General features: G+C 39.2%; 2 protein-coding genes across 2 annotated transcripts in view; both read left to right on the plus strand.

The window, feature by feature from the left end:
- Window positions 1-14,497, plus strand: part of LOC139721285 (complement factor H-like) — a 32,369-nt gene extending 17,872 nt beyond the window's left edge. Inside the window, exons 11-21 of the mRNA XM_071632607.1 lie at window positions 860-1,105; window positions 1,562-1,837; window positions 2,622-2,801; window positions 3,592-3,777; window positions 5,173-5,364; window positions 6,056-6,274; window positions 6,827-7,048; window positions 8,827-8,978; window positions 10,958-11,105; window positions 11,740-11,937; window positions 14,310-14,497. Of these exons, the coding sequence (XP_071488708.1) occupies window positions 860-1,105; window positions 1,562-1,837; window positions 2,622-2,801; window positions 3,592-3,777; window positions 5,173-5,364; window positions 6,056-6,274; window positions 6,827-7,048; window positions 8,827-8,978; window positions 10,958-11,105; window positions 11,740-11,937; window positions 14,310-14,497 (2,207 nt within the window). The remainder of the gene's footprint in view (window positions 1-859; window positions 1,106-1,561; window positions 1,838-2,621; window positions 2,802-3,591; window positions 3,778-5,172; window positions 5,365-6,055; window positions 6,275-6,826; window positions 7,049-8,826; window positions 8,979-10,957; window positions 11,106-11,739; window positions 11,938-14,309) is intronic.
- A 3,782-nt stretch (window positions 14,498-18,279) lies between these two features.
- LOC139721286 (putative serine protease 29) lies at window positions 18,280-20,958 on the plus strand. Its single transcript, XM_071632608.1, has 3 exons — window positions 18,280-18,301; window positions 18,777-18,960; window positions 20,706-20,958. The coding sequence occupies exons 1-3, from the start codon at window positions 18,280-18,282 to the stop codon at window positions 20,956-20,958; spliced, it is 459 nt and encodes a 152-aa protein (XP_071488709.1).
- Window positions 20,959-21,311: the final 353 nt, after the last annotated feature.

Consider the following 21,311-nt stretch of genomic DNA (forward strand, 5'->3'; position numbering starts at 1 on the left):
TTCATCCAAATTTGACGATGCAGTCATCGACTTTCATGTATCCAAGATTTTTTCGCCCTCTATATCATTTTTTTTTCTTCGTTGACTGCGTCCAATTTTTTTAAATCCTTTTTTTGAGTGGGGGTTATATCATTATCATTATTTTCCTTCCTTCTTCACCTTGTCACAAATTGCCTTGTAGACCATTTGACTCTTCGGAACTGTGAGTTTGTAAAGTTCTCTTTCCATTTACAAATTCAGGATGACGGCGGACCCCATTTTCTAATCCCATTCATCGATATCATAGCGTGTACACTATCACCTCTTTTTTTTTATTTATCCGCTTCTGCAGTGGACAAACTTTCGACATCTGTTGTTTAGGTCATCAAAAGATTTTAGACAACTTTGTTCCAAATTTGATACCCCTCTTGGTAATGTAAGAATCCGGTCAAACAGTAAGGGGATTCCAATTTCAGAAAGATTACTTGAGCAAATGTCATATGATAAGCAGTCAACCAATCAGGTGGCAAGAACATTTAAAAGTGTTTTATGAATAAAAGTGTCCGACTGTCACACTTGTTAATGTGTTCTTGCAAATCCCTGTCTGAGTTGCTTGTAGTGTCACAATGTAGTGTCAAAAAATGCTTGCGATTCCTGCAAGCTGCGGTTATTTTTACCGAAGCAACAAATTTCTAGCTTCTACCGTATGCAGTTGTTGCAAATTATTCTGTAAAATGACTGAAACCTGCTTACGAACAGACCCAGATCAAATGCGAGCTGTGTGATTGCATTTTGATTGTTTTTGATATATCGATGATGATTGATGATGATGTGGATAATGATAATGATTTCTTTTGTTTTGCCACTGCTTTTTTTTTAGAAGACCAACTTGCAGGTGCAGCTGTAAGGGTCGGCTCGCTGCAGAATTTTCGGGAAAATCCTCAGTGCGGGGGCAACATTACTCAGCAACAGATTTTACAAAGCACTCCAGACAACCATGGTATAAATATTATATGTGAGGACGAAATGACTGGGAAATACGTCAGTATCGACTTACCTCCTAGCAGCGCAGGGAGGAGTTTTCTTCTATGTGAAGTGAAAGTCTTTGGAACAGGACCTATAAAGGGTGAGTGATGTGTGTCATATTATTCTCCACTTATTTGGACATAATGTGAGGAGGAAGAGAATTCTGACTAATCGTAGCAAGAGTTTAGATGCAATAAACGATACAGCTATGTTCATCATATTGAAACGTGTGAGATGAAATCTGCTGAAAAGCAAAGAAAAATACTTAAAATACATGTGATAATTCAAATGACATCTGCGAATGTATTTCTTGTTATGTAACAAATGAAGTACTCTTGAAAAGATGCTTTTTTCTCTATTTGATAATGACCTCACTTTAAAGAATTAGAGAAATGACATTTCTTTGATTGGGCGTTCAAAGTCTTCAATTATAATTGTAAGACCCGTAAGTAGGTTGCGTTGGTTCCTTCTTACAATCTTTTTGTTAACTAAATTGTTCACAATGTCATGGGCTTTTACCATTAGTACACTTGTACGTCAATCATGTCCTGCTCAGTCCAAGGAGAACAGAGCCGGAGTCCCAGTGAACTCGAGGGGTGCACCATTCCGCAGGTAACCAACGCCAGGTTGGTGACTGATCACGCGCCCGGTCAAGTGATCCCAGCGAAACCAACAGGCGGAACTGAAGAGGAAAGAGGAAACGATCTGCGGGGAGTCGTCAAGTATCGATGCGACGATGGTCACGCCATTGCCGGTTCGACTGTGAAAAGCCACAAAATGACATGTCTTAACGTAACGGGCTGGGATTCGGACCCACCGATATGTGTTCCAGGTAAGCTTGAGTGCATTTTTGAGCTATGTGGAGAAAATATATAAACATAATAGGAACATAATAAATGAAGCCCAGATCAACTGACGTTTTAAATTAACTTGACGAAAAATGATAAGGTCATTACATGTATTCTGTACAGTTTCTTATCAGTGATGTTTCGTTCAGGAAACTTCACAAGACGTTTCTCGGTCTAGGAACCGTAATTTCAAATGGATTTGATTCATTTCTATCTTAACATTTTTAAGGACATACAGTGAGATATCAAAAGATATAATTCGTGATGTCGGTATCGATGACACCGAAAATATTAATCTAACCTAATTGCGTTCATTCTTATGATTCTAATGATTAAAATTATCAAAATAGAAATTTCATCCTACATTTCTTTTTTATGTGAATACATGTGGGATAAGGGGTAAAGTGCAGATATAGAAGACCACCGTTGTTAGAGGAGGTTGATTTTGATGGCAGTCTCAGGGAAGACAAGACAAGGAAGTGCTGACATACTATTGGAACCTTATTTTTTTAAAGGTTATTTCTGTCTTTGTTTTTCATCCCATGTTTTCCCGCTTATCACAACTTCATGTTTAACAATATAATATGTCCCTCATGAACAATTATTATGACACAGTTGAAGCAGACAAAGTGAGACGACCGCTCTATCGGAGGCTGGCTCTTTTCAAACCATGAACTTTCTACCGTCTGTTTTTTCTATCTCATTATAAGCATTAATAATCAGGAATTTAAGGTATATATGTATTATACGTATTTCCCTCATATTCAGTGAACTGCACGGCCCAGTCTATTGAAAATGGACGCCTGTTGCAATACGAAATTGGTGACATCATTCCTCATGACAGCGTTGTGCTGTATGCTTGCAATGACGGTTACGAGGGGGCTCCGTCAGACAGCGTAGAGTGTAGGCATGGCAACCTGTTTCCGGCAGTCCCCACTTGTTCGCCAGGTGAGACCGAATCCCCATCTCATCGAAAGCAGGCAAAGTAGATGGCCTCTTAATCAATTCGTTTGATTTTCTTTACATTCGGTGCTCAGTCATCAGTACATGAAAAGTGAGCTTATAACGGCTGCACAACAGTGTTATTGTTTGAGAATTTTATCTTTTTTTTCCCCTTCATCAAAGCATTTAGTGTGTATTTGATGTTGGCCACACGCAGCATACGATGTGATAATTTGTTATGCCTTGTGTAAAAAACAGAAAAAAAAGTGTCCCAATCTCACGCGGTTACAACTCACCGGATAACGTTATCTCTCTTATTAGCAACTTATTTTCTCCATATTCTCATATCTAAGTCTACCTCTATTTCTTTTTTCTCCCCCGAAGGACCCATTTTATACACGATTATCAGCTTTTCAGTAAGTTTCTCCCACTAAAATAAGTAAGACTTAAACAATTGTATTTAACCCAGGCTTTTTAGCTATGTTTCATTCCCCCAAGTTATTATGTCGTGTATTCAATCTATAAACATTTTATCTAACATAGGTTGTATTTACTTACTTCAAAACTAGTAATCTCATCATGTAACTATCTTTGTAATAAATGCTTAAATTATTGCCAGTTGTGCTGAACTTCAATGTGCTCATGTTGTATTATTTTTACTTTATAAGTGAAAGTTGAAATAAATATTATCTCCGACGAAATTCTTCCCTTCGACCATTTTCTGTTTTACCCGCTCTTTTTACGCACGGCACTTTTTGGTCCGTCCCGGTGGTGCCCCGTCCCTTTGTGGAAGCAGCATCCTGCGGGGTGGAAGGATTAAACACTTCAAATATGGTCGTCAAAGTGCGTTATAACCACGGCGAGCGCATGGAGCTCCAATGCAGACCTGGATATGAATTGTCGGAGCAGGTACCGAATCTACAGCAACCTCTTTGTGTGAACGGAGAGTGGAACCACACCCAACTTCCGGCCTGTCGAAGAGGTGATTTGCCTTAATTTGGAAGTAAAATGTCATTGTACGTGACGTTCTCCTTTGATAATACGTAATAAAACCATTCAAACAGACAGGTAGAAATTTTATTCAAAGCGCACTTTTGACAAACGTTCGACGAGAAACCAGTTGGTTTTTAAAAATCTATACGTGTTTTCATGAAACGGTGATATTGTTCACAATAACTCATGCAAATCAGATGGGGTACAGGCGTCCTGGTCTCTCATCCTTTCAGTCAATGTATCTGAAAACTTACCTGTAAATTTGATTGCTTGCTTTAAGCAATTTGGAACTGCACTCTCTCTCCTTCAAGTGTATGTAGGTCCACGTGATGTCGAGGTAAGTTTCAACAGGGCCTAAATATTTCCTGTTAGTAATACTGTTTCATGGAAACATGACGTATTCAAACATTAAAATTCCATTTTTGTTTCTGCGTTTCAGGTCCGGTCCGAATTATGCATCTGTCGTTCTTTGTTTCCGTAGTTTTGTTTTTGCTGAGGTTAATTTCAAAGTAGAATGACATTCTGGGTTGAAAAGGGCGTACTCTGGGTTATTACACTGAATTTTCAATATTTTGACGCAAAAAAAAACCCCACCTAGATTTTCAACATTTTCTAACTTTCTTCGTTTACCTCCGATTTTATTGAGACATTTATGTTTCTAGCCTACTATTGCACTTCCATTTCCAGATCAAATGTTATTTTATCATCAAAATTTGTCAGTAATTTCCTAAATAAACACTTGACCGAGTGTTTTTTTTTTCTAACACTGGGAAAACCATGAGTAAGTAAATTGGAAGTCAATTCGTTCTCAGATGTTCATTTTTTGTGTTTACATTTAACTACCACGACGTTGCATATCTCCAGAAAATCACAGACTTAACCTTAAGGACAACACAGCTCAGATTTAATCCTCTCCATCCAACTCCGTCGTTATTCTCCTGCACGTAATTCTACTCCTTCCCTCAAACCTTACCCTCAACGCCCTTCATCGCCAACCCCCCCCCCCTCCATCATAGTTCCGTCAGTTCGATGGAACAATATGATTTAGTGGATGAGTCTCTTGATCCTAAAACAGAAAGCTCAGGGGTTCGAATCTTTTCTGGTGATTATTACGTTCACCTATAGGGCAAGGTGTTTTACCATCCACGATGTCTCTCTTTGTCAGGTATATGGATGCAAGGTACTGTCTCTGAGAGAGCAAATAAAAAAATAGAGGAAATTAACGTATAAGAAATCAAGATCAGCTGTAATATCTCTTTGTTATCAGAACCAACTATTATCATCCATATCACTTTATTCTTACAAAGAATAACCATCAGTGGCAGTAGTAGTACAGCTGTATTATATTATCATTATCGTCATTATCATTATCACTCGAAACCAGTGTCATGTGGGGAGCCTGGACGATCAAATGACATCACTATTGAAAACATACCTCAGGAGGGCGTCGAAGGCTATGTACATGGGGCTAGGATCCGCTACGTTTGCCCAGACGGTTACACCATGACCGGCAACGCAGTCCGCGACTGTTTGTACGGCCAGTGGAGTGGCTCGGTACCGGAATGTCTGGCGCAAGGTGGGCAGCCTGTAGCGATCATCGGTCGTCGAGTTTTTGATATAAACATGTTGTACACTGTTTGTTTGTTTATTTGTTTCATTTGAATATGAGCTGATAACTGTATAGCCCATATTGAGCTGCACTAGCTGGTCTTCCATGGGGGTCCAGTTGGAAGTGAGGAGGGACCACTTCAGCGGGTTATGCACCCATGGACCTACAACGATGCACCCCACTTTTTACGATGAATGAATGACCGAGATCTTTTACGTGCGTGTGTTAGATGTGACTCTCTCACACACGGGTCCTTCATTTTATGTTATCCGAGAAACATTGTGTTTTGCCTCTCACTAATAGAGGGGGCGGTATGGTTACATACAACATTGCTCGTTTAGATTTGGGAATCGAATCCAGGTCCTTTGAAGACTTGCTACTGACCGAGCAAGAGTAAAGTGGATGACCTATCGAAGGTTACAACGGACGGAGTTGGGCCTATAAGGAATAGACTTTGCCACTTGTGGGTATGATGGACAATGATGAACTAATACTGAAAATTTACTTCATTCACAAGATAGTATTATGTGATTACTCGTATTGTAGACTACTATTGCCTTAGTAAATCTGCTCATCACATAGTATGGCATACTGTTCTTGTAATAATTCTCATGTATACTCTGAAATATACATGTTGTTACTTTCCCTTTGGCTGAAGCATATCCCCAACACTGTCGTCTGCCGACGGCAACAAACGGCGAAATGTACTCCCTTACGGGGGTAGATCCTGGAGATGACGTCTTTGGCCGAGGAGTACAAAACCAGAGGACAGTCCAAGTGTCAGTCTCCTGTTCAAGGAGAGGTTACGTGCCAGAAGGTGGATCGGTCTCTACGACCTGTATTAACGGCACATGGACAGTGCCTTTGCCGCAGTGTGGTAAGATGTAATAAGGGTGAAAGGGGTGAGGATCGAGGTGGAGGGTGTTTGAGGAGTCCCCAGGAGGAAGGTTGAGCATTTTCAGAATTTAATTTGAACGATCTGATGCACACCTTTTGAGGAATATCAAGAGTTTCAATTATGTGAATGAGAAAATTGCACAAAGGAAGGAGGACTGAGGAGGGGTTAAGCTGGGGGTTATCGTTCAAGGTCACCTTGGTAGGTAGAATAATGATTTAATCCAAAATGTTTTTTATACAAAACAATTATTTTTATTGAATTAGAAATTTTTGTATTAGTCGGAGTCAGATACGCGAAGTGGTTGATTACGGTCATCACCTCACAATTTCCTACTGACTTGCAATTAAAGTTGAAGGACAAGTTAATCCAAATGTAATTATGTGTAAATCTAGTGAATGCAACAATATTAGTAGAACACATCAGTTCACTTAAGATTTCACTTTAACAAGCAGTATGCGGAGTTTCATTTAAAAAAAAAAAATCTCTCGTCATTGTTCATCCATGTCAAATTGGTCTGCCTGTTGTACACAGTCGCACGGCCCGATGACTGCCGCATACCTGATCAGGGTGATGACGTTCTCCAATTTGTAAACGGAGATGAGACTCAAGAGATCAGTAGTTATCACGACGGCAATCTCCCCAATGGTACGGTGCTAGTTTCCCGCTGCACCCATCCAGAGCGCTACTTCCTCCAGGGTGACACGACAAGGACTTGTTTGAGGAGTCGTTGGACCGGAAGTGTTCCCAATTGTAGTAAGTAGATCGCTACTACCCACAACTTTGGTTTCTGTAGTGAGTCCGGTTAACCCTGTCACAACTGTATTTGTTGTACTGAATAGTATGTCAAACACTTTTTTATTGGAGCAGTCATAAAAAGGTTAAACTGACTTATTTCAAAAAGCCAGTTCGGGGTTCCACTTTGCGCATAATCAGAAAAAGGTAATTCGTACCAACAGGATATGTTGGTTTTTAAATTCACTGAGATAAGCATCTGATAGTTAATGATTATTCAACTAATCCTTATAAAGATATTAATGGTAGGCCTACTTGCCAGCAAAACCATCTGACGGCAAAAATGGTCCTTGCAGTGTCAATAGAAAGATATTTTGAAGACATTCCATGCAAAAATAACGAAACCCAGGTGTTACCTGACGGACCAGTCTGGATCATCCATTGTTTGAACATGATTGATGAATTCCATAGATTGTTACGTAGCGCAAGCTTATGTATAATGTCGCTTTGAAAACGATTGAAAAGCCTAACGAACTGAGAAAAAAGAAGGTCATTTGTACCCGTGGGTACCTGAGCTAATTCCGAACTGGCTTATTACGATATTGTTAAGTCAACCTCACCTAGGTCAACATCACATATGTCGAAAATTGGTTTAAATCAAAGAAAAATGCCACCGCCTCAAGTAGTTATAAACAATAAACAACATTCACGTAAGACTGATTGGATTTTTTTTTTCAATGCTGTTGTCGGAGAAGGATAAAACAGTGTAAAGTGCATGATGTTTTGTCTTCGGACACACAAGGAAGAAGCGGTCTCACCAGTAGCAGCTTTAAGAGTACAGCTTAGCTCCATATCGAAGTTTACTGCGATTGAAAAATATTGAATTTAAGCAAACAGAACGTTCGTGGACATGGTCTCATTAGGATGCATCGTGAATCAATAGTTGGTTTGTTTGATTGTTTGATTCTATTTTCTTCAAGGTATTTTCAGACATAATAATATCAATGTCTTTTGAGTATTATCACAGAAGACATCAATATACGATTTAGAATGTACATGATTCGAAGAAAGAAAATAAATGTGTACTTCAACTTCATGAACAAAATTTATATTCTTTTGCTAAAATTTGAAAATTATGTGCAAATAATTACCCAAGAGTTATGGAAGTTTCGCGTCTTTGCAGTCACCATGTCATCTTTGCAAAGCAAGATGGGATGTCATCGTCTACAACAACGCTTCAATTGCCCCACTGTCATTACTTATTTTCTTTTCTTTTTGAAATGAACTTTTTTAAAATACATTTTGTGCCACAAATCAATTTACATTTGTTATGAATTAGATTCTTTGAAAGACGGGGGTTTATATCAGTAAAATCCTTAACAAGGAAAAACAAGTAAATGCTCGTATTTCTCGTCAACACCCGATGTGAAGAACTCACAACTACTGCATAATAATTGGTAAAATGAACTATGGAATGTTTTTTAATTACTTCCTGTCAAAATCTCAGGATTTAATTTGCATTTTTTTTAAATTTTTCAACAAGTAGGACAATGATGTCTTCCAATTGTTCACACTTTTTTAACACTCAACCTTTTGTATACGTTCTATAGTGCATTTAAATGTCGAAGTTTTATCGTTGTATGAAAGGGGATATGATGCATGACCCATACAGCACTGACTTTGTTTGGGTTCCGCATACATGGTTTATAGGCGTATGTATAGGCAGTAGATAGGTTCTATTCAAGACCGTGGAATGACAATTCTTTAATTTCCTTTTTTTTTTTGCTTTTTTTTTGCAGCTGAAAGCACCATGAAATTCAGTTTCAGTCATACCCAGATTCAGACGAGGAGTGACGGAACATTAGTCATCGTCCCAAACCGGACTGTCCACATAGATTGTGACACATCAGCCCTTGGCGTACCGGCTGATATATACGCACCTCATCTACAGGTATACCCCTCTTCGGTGTCCTTTTGATAATGAGATTTGCCCCTCAATTTTCTTTTTTTGAAAGTGGGACTGAGTTAAATTGACACAGTTCTCACTTGGACATTCTTGAAGAAACTCAAAGCCCACTGTGCGACCTGAGCCAGTGATCTGGGCGCAAGCTAATCAGCGACCTTGATCTCTCACCAGCTCGTACCAGCACGTATATATTCATATATGCATAAACCACAACGCACCCGATGAAAACACATTACAAGCCTTCATTCTATATACTCTCTCTCTCTCTCTCTCTCTCTATATATATATATATATATATATGCATATATATGTATATGTATTATTGTATATAATCATATATATATATATATATATATATATATATATATACTTGTAGAAGGAATGGTGACCGATAGAACGCAGCAAGGTGGTTCACTTTCTGTGCCTTACGATTGTCAAGTTTTCGACTGTTTGACCGGTCTTGTCAGAGCTTTGAAATTCAAATTTGCGAAAAGCAACCGCTTCTTGGTTTATTGCTGATGCCGCCATGTTGTTGGAGTGCAAGTTAATTCAATTCATATTGCTGTTTTCGGTTTGCTGAAATTTGCTCAAGTTTGGTCGTTTTTTTCTTCTGCTGTATTTCAAAAGCCCTGAAGAAGATCGGTCAAACAGTCGAAAGCTTGGCAAAAGAAGCACTGAAAGAGAACTATCACGATGCGTTTGTTTGCTCAGTACTTCCTGTCACAATATCAAGATGCAGCGCCCATCACGTATGAAATGACCTGCAAGGCAACTTCACAATATGTATGTGTACATATGCATGCATGCATATAAATACGTATATATACAAGTATATATATATATATATATATATATATATATATATGTGTGTGTGTGTGTGTGTGTGTGTGTGTGTGTGTGTATGTGTGTGTGTGTGTTTAAATACAATACTTACATTAAAATATAACGTAATATTACCATATGTATAATGACATAATTTCTACATTATAGGAATATTTACATTTAAAAGGAATGGCTAGTAGCTGATCAGTGGGAATCAGTGGGAATGCTGGGGATGATTGTTCAATTCCTGGGGGATTCATTTAAGAGTACATTATATATCTATTGTTGTGTGAAAATTATTTGCTTCAGAATGGTCTCATATTCAAGTAATGTGCAGTTTAATGTTTCCAGGTTAGCATGCCTATATAGTGACGGGGCGATTGCAAACGGCCCGTTGAACGATCACCCCGTCACTGTACAGGCATGCTAACCTGGAAACATTAAACTGCACATTACTTTAATATGAGACCATTCTGAAGCAAATAATTTTCACACAAGAATAGACATGTATGTACTCTTAAATGAATCCTACAAGGATTAGAACAATCATCCTCTAGCATTCCCACTGATTCCCACTGATCAGTTACTATAGCCATCCCCTTTAAGAAGTGTTTACATTTTGAACTCGTTATGACCTTGATTCTAGATACATGATGTGCTCGTATACTTGTGTATCTATATGCTATTTTTCACTCAGTTCTTATTCTTTGGGTTCTTGTTTTCCTCTTTCTTTTTCTTCTCTTCTATTTTTTCTTCCCTTTATACCATATAGTTTCGACATTATTACTTCGTGTCATTACCTATCTCCATTGATTGCATAGCAAATTTACATTGCATTTTCCTGGAACCTGCGTTTACAAGCTTTGCTTTCGCGGTTCCATCATATTTCACAAGTTATAGAGAATTGTCTTATGTACATTATGTATGCTGACACACTTTCTATTCATATTTTGTATCTTGCTTGGTTTGTATCTTTTTAATGTATCTCGATGTCAAGTTAGTGAAATGTGAAAATTCACCTGCTGGAACTGTTCACTGTGTCTCGAGTGTAAGACCAGTGCAGTTTCAGTTATTCAATTCAATTCAATTCAATTCAATTCAATTCAATTCAATATATTTCCCTATAACTAAAATCTGTCCAGGTTGACCCGTTGTTCTTAGACTGGAAGCCTCTCACCTCTATGAGGCTAACAATTCCATCACCGACACCCCAAGATTCTGGGGCCTTCACGTGTAGAAGTCTACGCAGTCCATCACGCCATTTTCACACCATCCATGTTGAATTTGCAGGTAAGATGCATGAACAGCAGTGATAATGTCTGAATAGCATAATGGCATATCATAATCAATTTAATTCTTCCCCTTCCATTTGTTGTTATTCCTTAACTATAAAGTTTACGACTATTTCAGTGTCGGCTTGGTCCACCTGAGCTCACACCCGCATTACATATCCAATTTGAAATGATTGATCAAATTATTGTTTGATACAAAGAAAGCTAAAGGAAGCTGTAACGAAAAAAAAGTTTCCCCCTTTACACACACACACACACACACACACACACACACACACACACACACACACACACACACACACACACATGTACAGGTGGCCAACCATCATGCTTGTTCCGGATTCTTACAGATGCCCCCTTTAGGGAAGGAAATGCGTTAAGGATATTGTTATTCCCTATATCACGGGCTTTTGGAAGAGAAGCCATCAGAATTAAGCCCTTTCACAGGTGTTTGGAAGGGAAGATAGCAAAGCTTCACACTTCTATGGCATGGGTATGGTACGACACTGTCAGCTTTAGGATGGCGCTCGAGAGCATCCTAACCTGCAGTGTAATAATGATGGTTCAGTCGTTCTGTAAAGGTTAATTTATCATCTGTTGCTGTTTTCTATTTATGTCCTCCTGTTGTATAGAGTACCGATGCCCAGCTCCCTCTTGGCCAGCCTATGGAAGAGTAGTAGACCCCGAAGGGGGAACGGGTTCGGATTCGGACGGTTATCCGATGACGAAAACGATGCTCTTTGAATGTCAAGACGGATACCAACTGAACGGTGCCAGCTACACGACGTGTGTTCTCGGCGAATGGTCTCATCCGACGCCGCGGTGTGAACGTGAGGATGTCTGACATGTTTCTTTTTAGTTTTTCGTTTGATAGCATTTTCAGTCAATACTCCATAAGAGTACTGTACCGTGTTTCAGAGAGGTCCTTAACTTCCTTTCGTTCATTTCATACTTTTCCTGATGCCGTTGGATGTCGACCAAAGTTGGGAATTTCTTTTGGTTTAAGATACTATAAAAAAAAGGAGAAACTTAGCAAAGAATGGTCTTGTTTTGTCCATGCTTTTGTGTGCTTTTATGACACTCTTTTTACAAGCCACTGTCACACTTTGCCGGATAGGCCTACCGTATTTTGCACATCCGTTGTTCAAATCGTCCATCCAGTAGAAAGTTTCCGTTTTAGAGGATTCGTACATGCACGGTCTAGGGGCCGAACAAAACGAACATACAACACACATGGGGCGATTGCGTACAGAACAGTGAAATATGCGCAAACTCATGAGAAACGAATATAAACTGCACGCCCATGAGACAAAACGCTCGAGGAACAAATGGGTGACGCACGAGACGAGCATCGAACGTCAGAGAACCGTGTATTGGCTTGATTTGCGGTGCACAGCCGTTCTATCCGTTCCACCTCTTGCAGCAACGGACTCTGCAAAAGGCCTAGTGGATGGGAAACGCGTGGAAAATTATGAATTACTGTACAGTATCGGACAAGGGTCATATCGCGCCGTCCGTTTTTGGCAAAAAAAAAATGTGCATGCACAAAGATTTCTGGCCGCACTGATGGAAATCACTGGACGATAAACGTCCATCCAAAAGATCAAAAGGTCATGAAACGCATTCTAACGGATATCAACGGATGCCAAAATTCGACATCGTTTCTCATGTGTTTGCCTTAAAATGTGACAGGGGCTTGATTGAATATCATTCATGGAGAAGACAATGTTTCACCAGACTATTCGGAAAGTGAACATGTATATTTGAGGAATTTTATCGAGTGGTGGCTATCATGGATCGGAGGTCTTTTGAGGCTACCCTCGAAGAATTTTATTCTACCGCATTTATTGTGTTTATTTCACAAAACTTTAGAACTTCGGGAAGTGAACACATCAAATAACTAATTGAAGTGAAGAGAACTTGATTTTTCTCTGTATATTCTCCATTTGAATTTCGTTCCGTAAATACAAAAGCAAGTGGCAATATTTACAATTTACTTTTTGTAATTCATTCCATGTTGCCACGTCATTTGGGACCATCTTCCTAGTCAAGCTCCCCTTTCCTTATAAGGATGGTCCCCTGTATTTCAGTTATTCTCTTAGTACGTCATTCTGAGCGTGTGCTGAGTGTTCCTCTTCTTGTGTCCATTCAGTGTGAAATTACTTTGTCTTGTGTATGAAATGTATGAAATATTACGATTATCCATTTTACATATTATTAAGCCGACACAAGCAGAAAAGAGAAAAGGACCGACCTGAACTTAATTGAACTTAAATCATAATCACAAACAAACAATACACATTAGAAATAAAGGCAGCTCTTATTCATCTGGCTATTTGAGCTTGATCAAATAAGTAATTGAATGCAAAGAATTTTGCACATTCATGCAACACATGCAGGAATTACACAAAAACATGCGACCATGTTTCATACATAGGCCCTACCTCTTACATCATGATTTCACTTGATAAAACGTGTTAATGCTGCTTGAGCACACGAAATGCATGCATGTTAAAGGATGAATTACACAATGGATGCAATAGAATATGCGAATAAGTCTTAACCATGATTAAATATGTCAAACAATGTTTTGTTTCATATCACCGTACCCCTTCCCTTTCTCTCTTCGATATGTTCCCCAGTTATTCGTATCACACACAAGTTTTCCACGCTTGCACCTGTAAGTAGTGATGTGTAAAAAAAAAGCACAGTTGATCCATATCCGTTTCAGTTACAATTTTACGTTCAATTATTTTTGTTCAAATAAATGCTCAATCAAAGAATTTTTTGAGCGGCTTTGTAACATTTTAAGGCTTCAGTCCTTTAGTCTCTCGTCATGTGGCGTCGAAGTAGGGCCTACATTGATTTTCCATAATATATACGTTGTATTGTATACATATGTTTTTTGTTTGTTTTTTGTATGTTTGTATGTTTTTAGTGATCCACATCGTACAAGTTCCGCTTTTCAGCGGATCACTCTTTTCCACCGCAACAGTTACATTTTTTTTTTAAATCACAGAGTGTGGATTGTTTTCTCGTTACATAATCATCCGTGTATATATTTTGTATTGCACTTTTTGACCTGTCCTTCTTTCAGATTGTTAAACCCTTATTTGAACCCATTAGTACATTTCCACATTTTGTGGCTTTCCATTTTGATCTACATACTTCTTTTCATTTTATTTTGCCTCCTCATTGTCAGGGGTCAAGTGCAGAGAGCTGTCGCCGCCAACAAATGGCAACATGCTCTCTCGAGGCGTGAACGCAGGTGACGAGGCGCATTTCGACTGCGACTATGGTTACGAGAGAAGAGGATCTGATCTGCTCACCTGTGGATCGAACGGACAGTGGTCACATGAGCCGCCCACTTGCCACGGTGAGGACCCATAAAAAGTGACCCCTTTCAAACGTTTACAATTCGTCACGCCTCCTTTCGGACTGGAGAGTTTTCGTACTGATAAATAAATATACGACATTCTACTTTGGTTCATCCGCGGACTTGTTCTTGTTTTGACGCATCGTGTGTCATCATTTAGCCATGACAAGGCATAAATATGTCAAAAATATCAGATATTACGAAAATGTAATTTGTGTAAGAAGGAAACTGAAAGTTTTACTAATGTAGTTGATATATCTTATTCATATTTCTAAACAACTGGTGAAAATTTTGTGAAAAACATTCCGCAACTTGATAAACATTTTTCAGAGTTTTTATGTCATCCAACCGTTCAGTCTGTTTTTTTTTTTCATCTCTATTTCTAGATATAGTTAACATATATTGTAACTATCATGAATAATGAATAAAGTGCAGGTTTGGATGATATAAGTAATAAATTTTAGACCAATTTCCTTACTTTTATCCTTCAAAAGTCCTTGAAAATTGATATAAATATGAACAATTACGTTTTTAATTCCGATAATATTTTCACTGATTTCCCATTTGGATTTCCACAGAAACACATTTACGCTCTCTTCGAATTTGTTGATAAAGTCGCGCGCACATTATAGATTATCACTATCGTCGGTATTTTCCTAGACGTCTCTAACAGTCTAAATGCTTTTAAACTATCAATCATGAAATCTTACTTCTCAAGCTAGCTCATTGTACCATACGGCGTTGGGCCTTGGAGTGGTTCAGGAATTACCGTCAAACTAGAAAACAATACGTTTACTTGAATGGATATGATTACAGCCCGAAAGACATTACTTGCGGTTTTCCACAGAGTAAATTTGTTAGGCCCAATATTGTATATTCTCTACATAAATGACTTTTGCACATTTTCGAATATCCTTTCATCCATACCGTGTGCAGATGATTCAAATACTTTCTTTTCACACCAAAATCCAATCACTCTTCCACGTACCGTAAATATGAATTGCGAAAAAAAAAAACACGCATAGTATAGGAGCAAATAAATTGTTTTTAAATCTTCAGAAAACCAAGAGAATGCTTTTTAGCAAGTTTTGCCAACAGATATCATATTCAAATCAAATGTCTGGGTGTTACTATCGATAGGAAATTGTCTTGGAGGCTAGATAATTATTCTTGACATCTGCAAAACAATGTCACCTAATATTAGTCTTATTGACAATCTCAACTTAGGGTACATGATGACATTGATGTGTACATGTGCAAGACATGCTTTTGTGTTTGTCGGAGAAAGGGTTGCCATGGTAACCAAGTTTTCCCAAAACCTTGTGGAGTAAACTACTTCCACACTTCTTCCACATTTAAGCCATTTAGTTCAAATTTGATATGTGTCATGATATATAAGTGTAGTTATGCAAAACACTCTTTGTTTTCGTATCCGACGAGGCGTTGCCATGGTAGCTTCATGTTTTCTTGAAAATCTTGTGGAGTGGACTACTTCGATATATATATATATATATATATATATATATACACATACATATATATGTATATTACTCGTTTATTTATTGAATTAATATGAAATCTTCCATAATGATAAAGCATATAAAATGAAAGTATGTCCCATAAGAGATATGCAAATATTTATATTTCACCTGTATATTGTGAAAGTATTTGAAATGTTACCAGCACTGGAAAGCCGATTTTATTATTTTGCAAACACTTTCGACAAATGTAAATGTCAATATGCGGACACGTAATACATTATTATGGTAAGACTAAGAGCCAGGAGAAGAAATTGCCGGGCATATGTATATATAAATATATGGATGGAATCCCATTTTCCTTGCTCATTTCGCAGATTTGTTGCCGTGTGGAGTAGCCGGAACTGTGTTAGAAGGCGAGTCCTTAGTCAATAACTCATTTGAAGCGTCAGAAAAAGCATGGCCTTGGCTAGCGTACATCTTCGCCGAGGACGACATTGGGAGCAGGCAGTTATGTAGCGGTGCATTGATTTGCAACCATTGGGTGCTTACAGCAGCTTCTTGTTTCGACAACCTGTTCTTCTTCAATGACCTTTTCTTTCCTATTGGACCAGACGAGGCTAACCCGCAGCCCTTCAAGGTATGGCAGTGCGATGCCTCTCGTTTGTGTAGAGTCCATGAAACTCTTGGACACACTCTATTCCAAATTCTTTCTTCTGTTAGGTGATATACAATATATTAAGCATGAAAGGTTGGTTGTTAAACATTTGACCGAAAATGTCGTTTCACAACGTCTACTTGAGCCGGAGGAGTCCAAGGTCATTTGATTTGGCGAACAGGATAGAAATGAATTTGAAGTTATAGCCATCGTGCATGAGGTTAACAGACGAATCCTCAAGGTCAAATGTCGAGTTCACTTATAATTGTAGTGTTTGTAAGAGAATCGAAAAGCTTTGAATCTGGCATTAAGGTCAACTGTGTGCTGCACTTAATATCTCTAGTTTCTTTTTTTTTTCTTTGATGTTCAAACAAAATTCAAGATAGAAAAAGTAGTGTAAGTAATATTACAATAATGGATTTGTGAAGTGGCCCACACCGTAAATTCCCGACAACTGTATAGTCGTAGTAGCTATGGATAGTCATATTTGGCTAACATCATTTTAATGTTTCTACCTTCCATGGCTCGACACTCGAAACGAAGATCAAAGTGGTTCTCGGCGAGCACAACACTTCTCTTTCGGATGGTTGCGAGCAGACAGCGTCCACTGAAAACTTTGTCCTTCATCATGACTATGATGTATATGCAGAGAAACCTGGACCGTACAACTTCGCTTTGGTCAACCTGACCCAACCTGTCGAGCTAAGCTCCTGTGTCCGAACCGTCTGTCTTCCGCCGAGGACTGACTTGGAAAAAGGTTTTGTATCCTTCGTTGCTTACCAATCCAAATCTTCCCCCATCCCTCCCTATAGCGGCTATTTGCAAATAAACTATCAGACATGCTTGAAATACAATCTTTGTGCTTTCAACCAACATATCTCTACTCAACTACAATCACTTTAGATAATCACAACGTGTCTAAAAGGGACAGGTCATCCCAACCTCACACGCCCACCCCCGAAAATAAAAATAAAAATGCTCTCGAGCACATTTCTTTTACCTGGGAAGGATAATACAAGTATCTCTATATAAAGTGGAAAATGCTGAAATACAATTGTCTAATTCCAGTCTTCCCAGCAAGCCGCCAGTATTCCCAAGGGATAGCGTGCTCCTGTAACCTGTGGCGAAAATTTAAACGCATGTAGGCCTATACACTGCCTCTTACATTATGGTACGTCTACATCATGATTGTTCCCGACAGCCACTGGTAATCACGTTCAGACCAACGTGAACAAAAGCTGTAGTACAGTGCCGTCACTTCGTTGTATTTAGTTAATTCTTCTTATTGATGCATTCATAATAATCCATCTGTGAAGTCTCAAGATTAAATATGTGCTAAAATTGCGGGGGAGAACTTCGTTTCATATAAAATACTGTAGGCATTTACGTTCCCCCTTTTTAGGTCGTTGATTTAATAACCCTAAAGACCCGGTAGGGTGGGGTGCATGGGTAGCCCGATTCATTCGCTTCCCACTGGGGAGAATTCGTAAATCACCGGGCTAGCAATACGGAGGTCTCGGGTTCGAATTCCGTGGGAATCCCGTTTTCTCTCCTCATTTTTCCACGTATGAATTTTCGATCAAACTTTTTACACAATTCGTTTTAACGGGATTATAATCAGAGTCGGACCTATAGCCTTTTGTCAAGGCCCTCTCGCTGTATGGTGAAGAAAGCTCAGCCAAGTGGGGCTGCGCTCGCCCATTATAGCCATCATACAGCGCGAGGGCCTTGACAAAAGGCTAAGTTGGACCAGCCTTCTAAATTAACTCCATGGTATCCTGGAAATCACGTTTAGTTTCTCTTGGTACACCAGAGTTGTATTGAGTTCGTTCTTTATTTAGTGCAATGGCTATATTTTTTCTTGTATTTTCATAAAGGGTACTTTAAGAGGAGTGTTCTATAGGGAGTTGTTTCTGTTCAGGTGGTTTGAATGTCATTTACGCACTCCTGAACATGGAATGTCATTTCCATGAAACCTTTTGTGTATTTGCTTATTTGTTGTTTCCTAGGCAACGCTCTCGCAGGTCATTGAATCAAATATGAAATCAAACAACCCAGAGGTTTTCTTATGCGCCTTTGCTTGTTTGTGTGCATTTTGTCCTGTTTTGGTTAGTTGAGTTTGGTTCTAATTTTTGATCCTCACCATTCCCACACCAGATCTGCATGCACTTCATTCGGACGCACAATGCTACGTCACAGGCTGGGGCTCGTCGGGCCTACCAAGCCCCGATCAATCTAGTACGGTGCCCCTTCAGTCTCCAGTACAATCACACCAGTGCCGCACACGAGCTAATCACACAGGGCCTCCTGACCCTGATACCGCTGCCAAACTCACGTGCCCGTAAGAACTTGTGACGAAAAAAAAAGTAGAGTACTTAGTAGTGTAGTAGTATAGAATAGTAGTAGTAGTAGTTGTAGTTGTAGTAGTAGTAGTAGTAGTACTAGTAGTAGTAGTAGTAGTAGTAGTAGAAGTAGTAAATGAAGCAGTAGTAAATGAATACTGGTGGTAAAGTAAAAGGAGAAAGCGGAGAGCGTACGAGCAGCATACTTATAGGTAAAGGTGTTATTTCACAAGTAGCAATAAATGTGGAAGTAGTAGTGAGTAGCTGATTGGAATTAGTAATAGTGGGAGTTAAGTAGTATTTTAAGCAGTAATGATAAGTAGCGGTAGAAGAAGAGTTGATAACAGTAGTCTAATACTAGTAGTTGAAATACTATGAGCGACAGTCATGGCAATTGGACATATTAATGTGATAGGATCTAATTTTGTGAGACTGCTACCACTCCTGGTACGACTGCTACTTTTGCTCATGCTCGAGTCACACACGTCCGGGTCACTAAACGGATTTGATCCGGGTGGAAATGAACAGGATTAGTTCCGAAATGGAGGGCAATTCATGGAATTAAACCGTATTGGCCCGTATCGAACCATGTAAAAATCCACTTTAAAATCCTTAACTGAATCCTTTTCGAGCCCTATCGACCCGTGTCAACCTGCTTCGACCCGTATCGATCCGGATGTAAACCTTGCCATCATCCGTTGTATAAAGGCAATGCGGTATACGACAAGGGTCCATAGTACGGTTTTACGCTGTGGGTTGCAGCGGGTCGATGCAAGTCAATGCGGTTCGGATATCATACGGAATTGAAATCCGTGAGAAAATTTTGAACATGAGCAAAAAAAAAATTTCACCGCCGTATTGTAGCCCCCGGAATCAATCAGGAATTGACACGAGTTACGATGCGGGTCGATGCGGGTCGATACGGCTCGTACCTGGTCGATACGGTTTTAATTCCGTGTGGACCCGGTATGAAATCCAGCCGTGTGTGACTCTAGCATCGTAAAAGTACAAGTTGTGCGAGTAATATATCCTGAAAATGCCGGTTTTGCTATCATGCAGTAATTATTGAAAGAGAATTAAAGCAAAGCCAACATGAAAAAAAGTGAAAAACGGCTTCATTGTAATTGCTTTATCACGTGACTTTGACGTCCGCCACAACTGATAAAAAAATTGTAATCTACAGACGGAGTAAGGTGGGCAGACAGATTCTAGACATTCCTTTTTTAAGTCCCATTCGTACACATCCAAATTGATCGATTTTCAAAAATCATTTTCCTTTGCGACGCTATCAAAAACCCTTGATTTAATGATTGGGCACACGAACAAAAAATTTTCCACAGCCGTTCACACAGACTGGGCGAAGCAAATCATGCTTCCCAGTCGGAAATTGCAGATTAGTTCAACTTGGTTTACTCTATGAAATCCTCCCTTTTTTAAATCAATCGTTTTCTAACCAGGCAGGCTTACCCAAGTTTCTGGTGGACATTGTCTTTTATACTGGAGAAAAGAAAATGTGGTGCTCATCGTTACCGTCGATGCCCCCTTCCCCTTTCCCCTCCCCTACCCCCTCCCCGTCCCAATCCCGTGCCCCCTTTCCTTTCCGCCCTCCCCCAGTGATTGGGGAAAAATTAGGGTATTCTTGTATTTGCTCCTACTGCATTTGAATATGAATATAATAATTAAACATTGTATACCCGTGGAAGAGAGACAATTACTTGACTTCATCTTTCCTTCTCAAAACTAGAGAAAGCGAGAACTTGTACTGCCGAGGCGATCGCGGTTCTCCGCTTTTCTGTCCCAGGTACGACGGGGAGTCGTCATGGTCGCTTGAAGGCGTCGGCGACGGAGGCAAGTGGTGTCCTACGGACTCCTTCGCAACCTCCGATCGTGGATACTTTGCCAGGATCGACGTGGACGTCGTCGCCTGGATCAATGATATTACTGCCGACTGCACGGCCAATCACATGATAGCAGAAGAGATCGACGGACAATCGTGATAAGTTTACCTTCGCGCAGAAAAATAATGACAATAAAAGCTGATTGTGGTAATTTTGTCCTGTAAATTCTTGTCGAAGTTTGTTTTTGGCTGTTTTGGTATCTGCTGTAATCAATATCGTTTCAATATCGCCGTTCCAACAGATCATAACGTTTTATCAATTATATTAACTTGTAAATTAGCTGCTAAATCTGTTATTCAAAATTTTTGTAAAATGTGACATTCATGAACAAAATTATTCTAGTGGAATGGAAATTGAAATGCAAGATGTGCGTAATGCAAACATTTTTTTTTTTGTATCTTATACTTATGCTTACGGAAAACATTTGTGAGAAAAGAAAAAAAAGAAATACT

The sequence above is a fragment of the Diadema antillarum genome, unplaced genomic scaffold (genome assembly GCF_040938485.1).
Source record: "Diadema antillarum isolate AM-2024a unplaced genomic scaffold, OU_Dant_1.0 scf00000141, whole genome shotgun sequence".
Lineage (NCBI taxonomy): Eukaryota > Metazoa > Echinodermata > Echinoidea > Diadematoida > Diadematidae > Diadema > Diadema antillarum.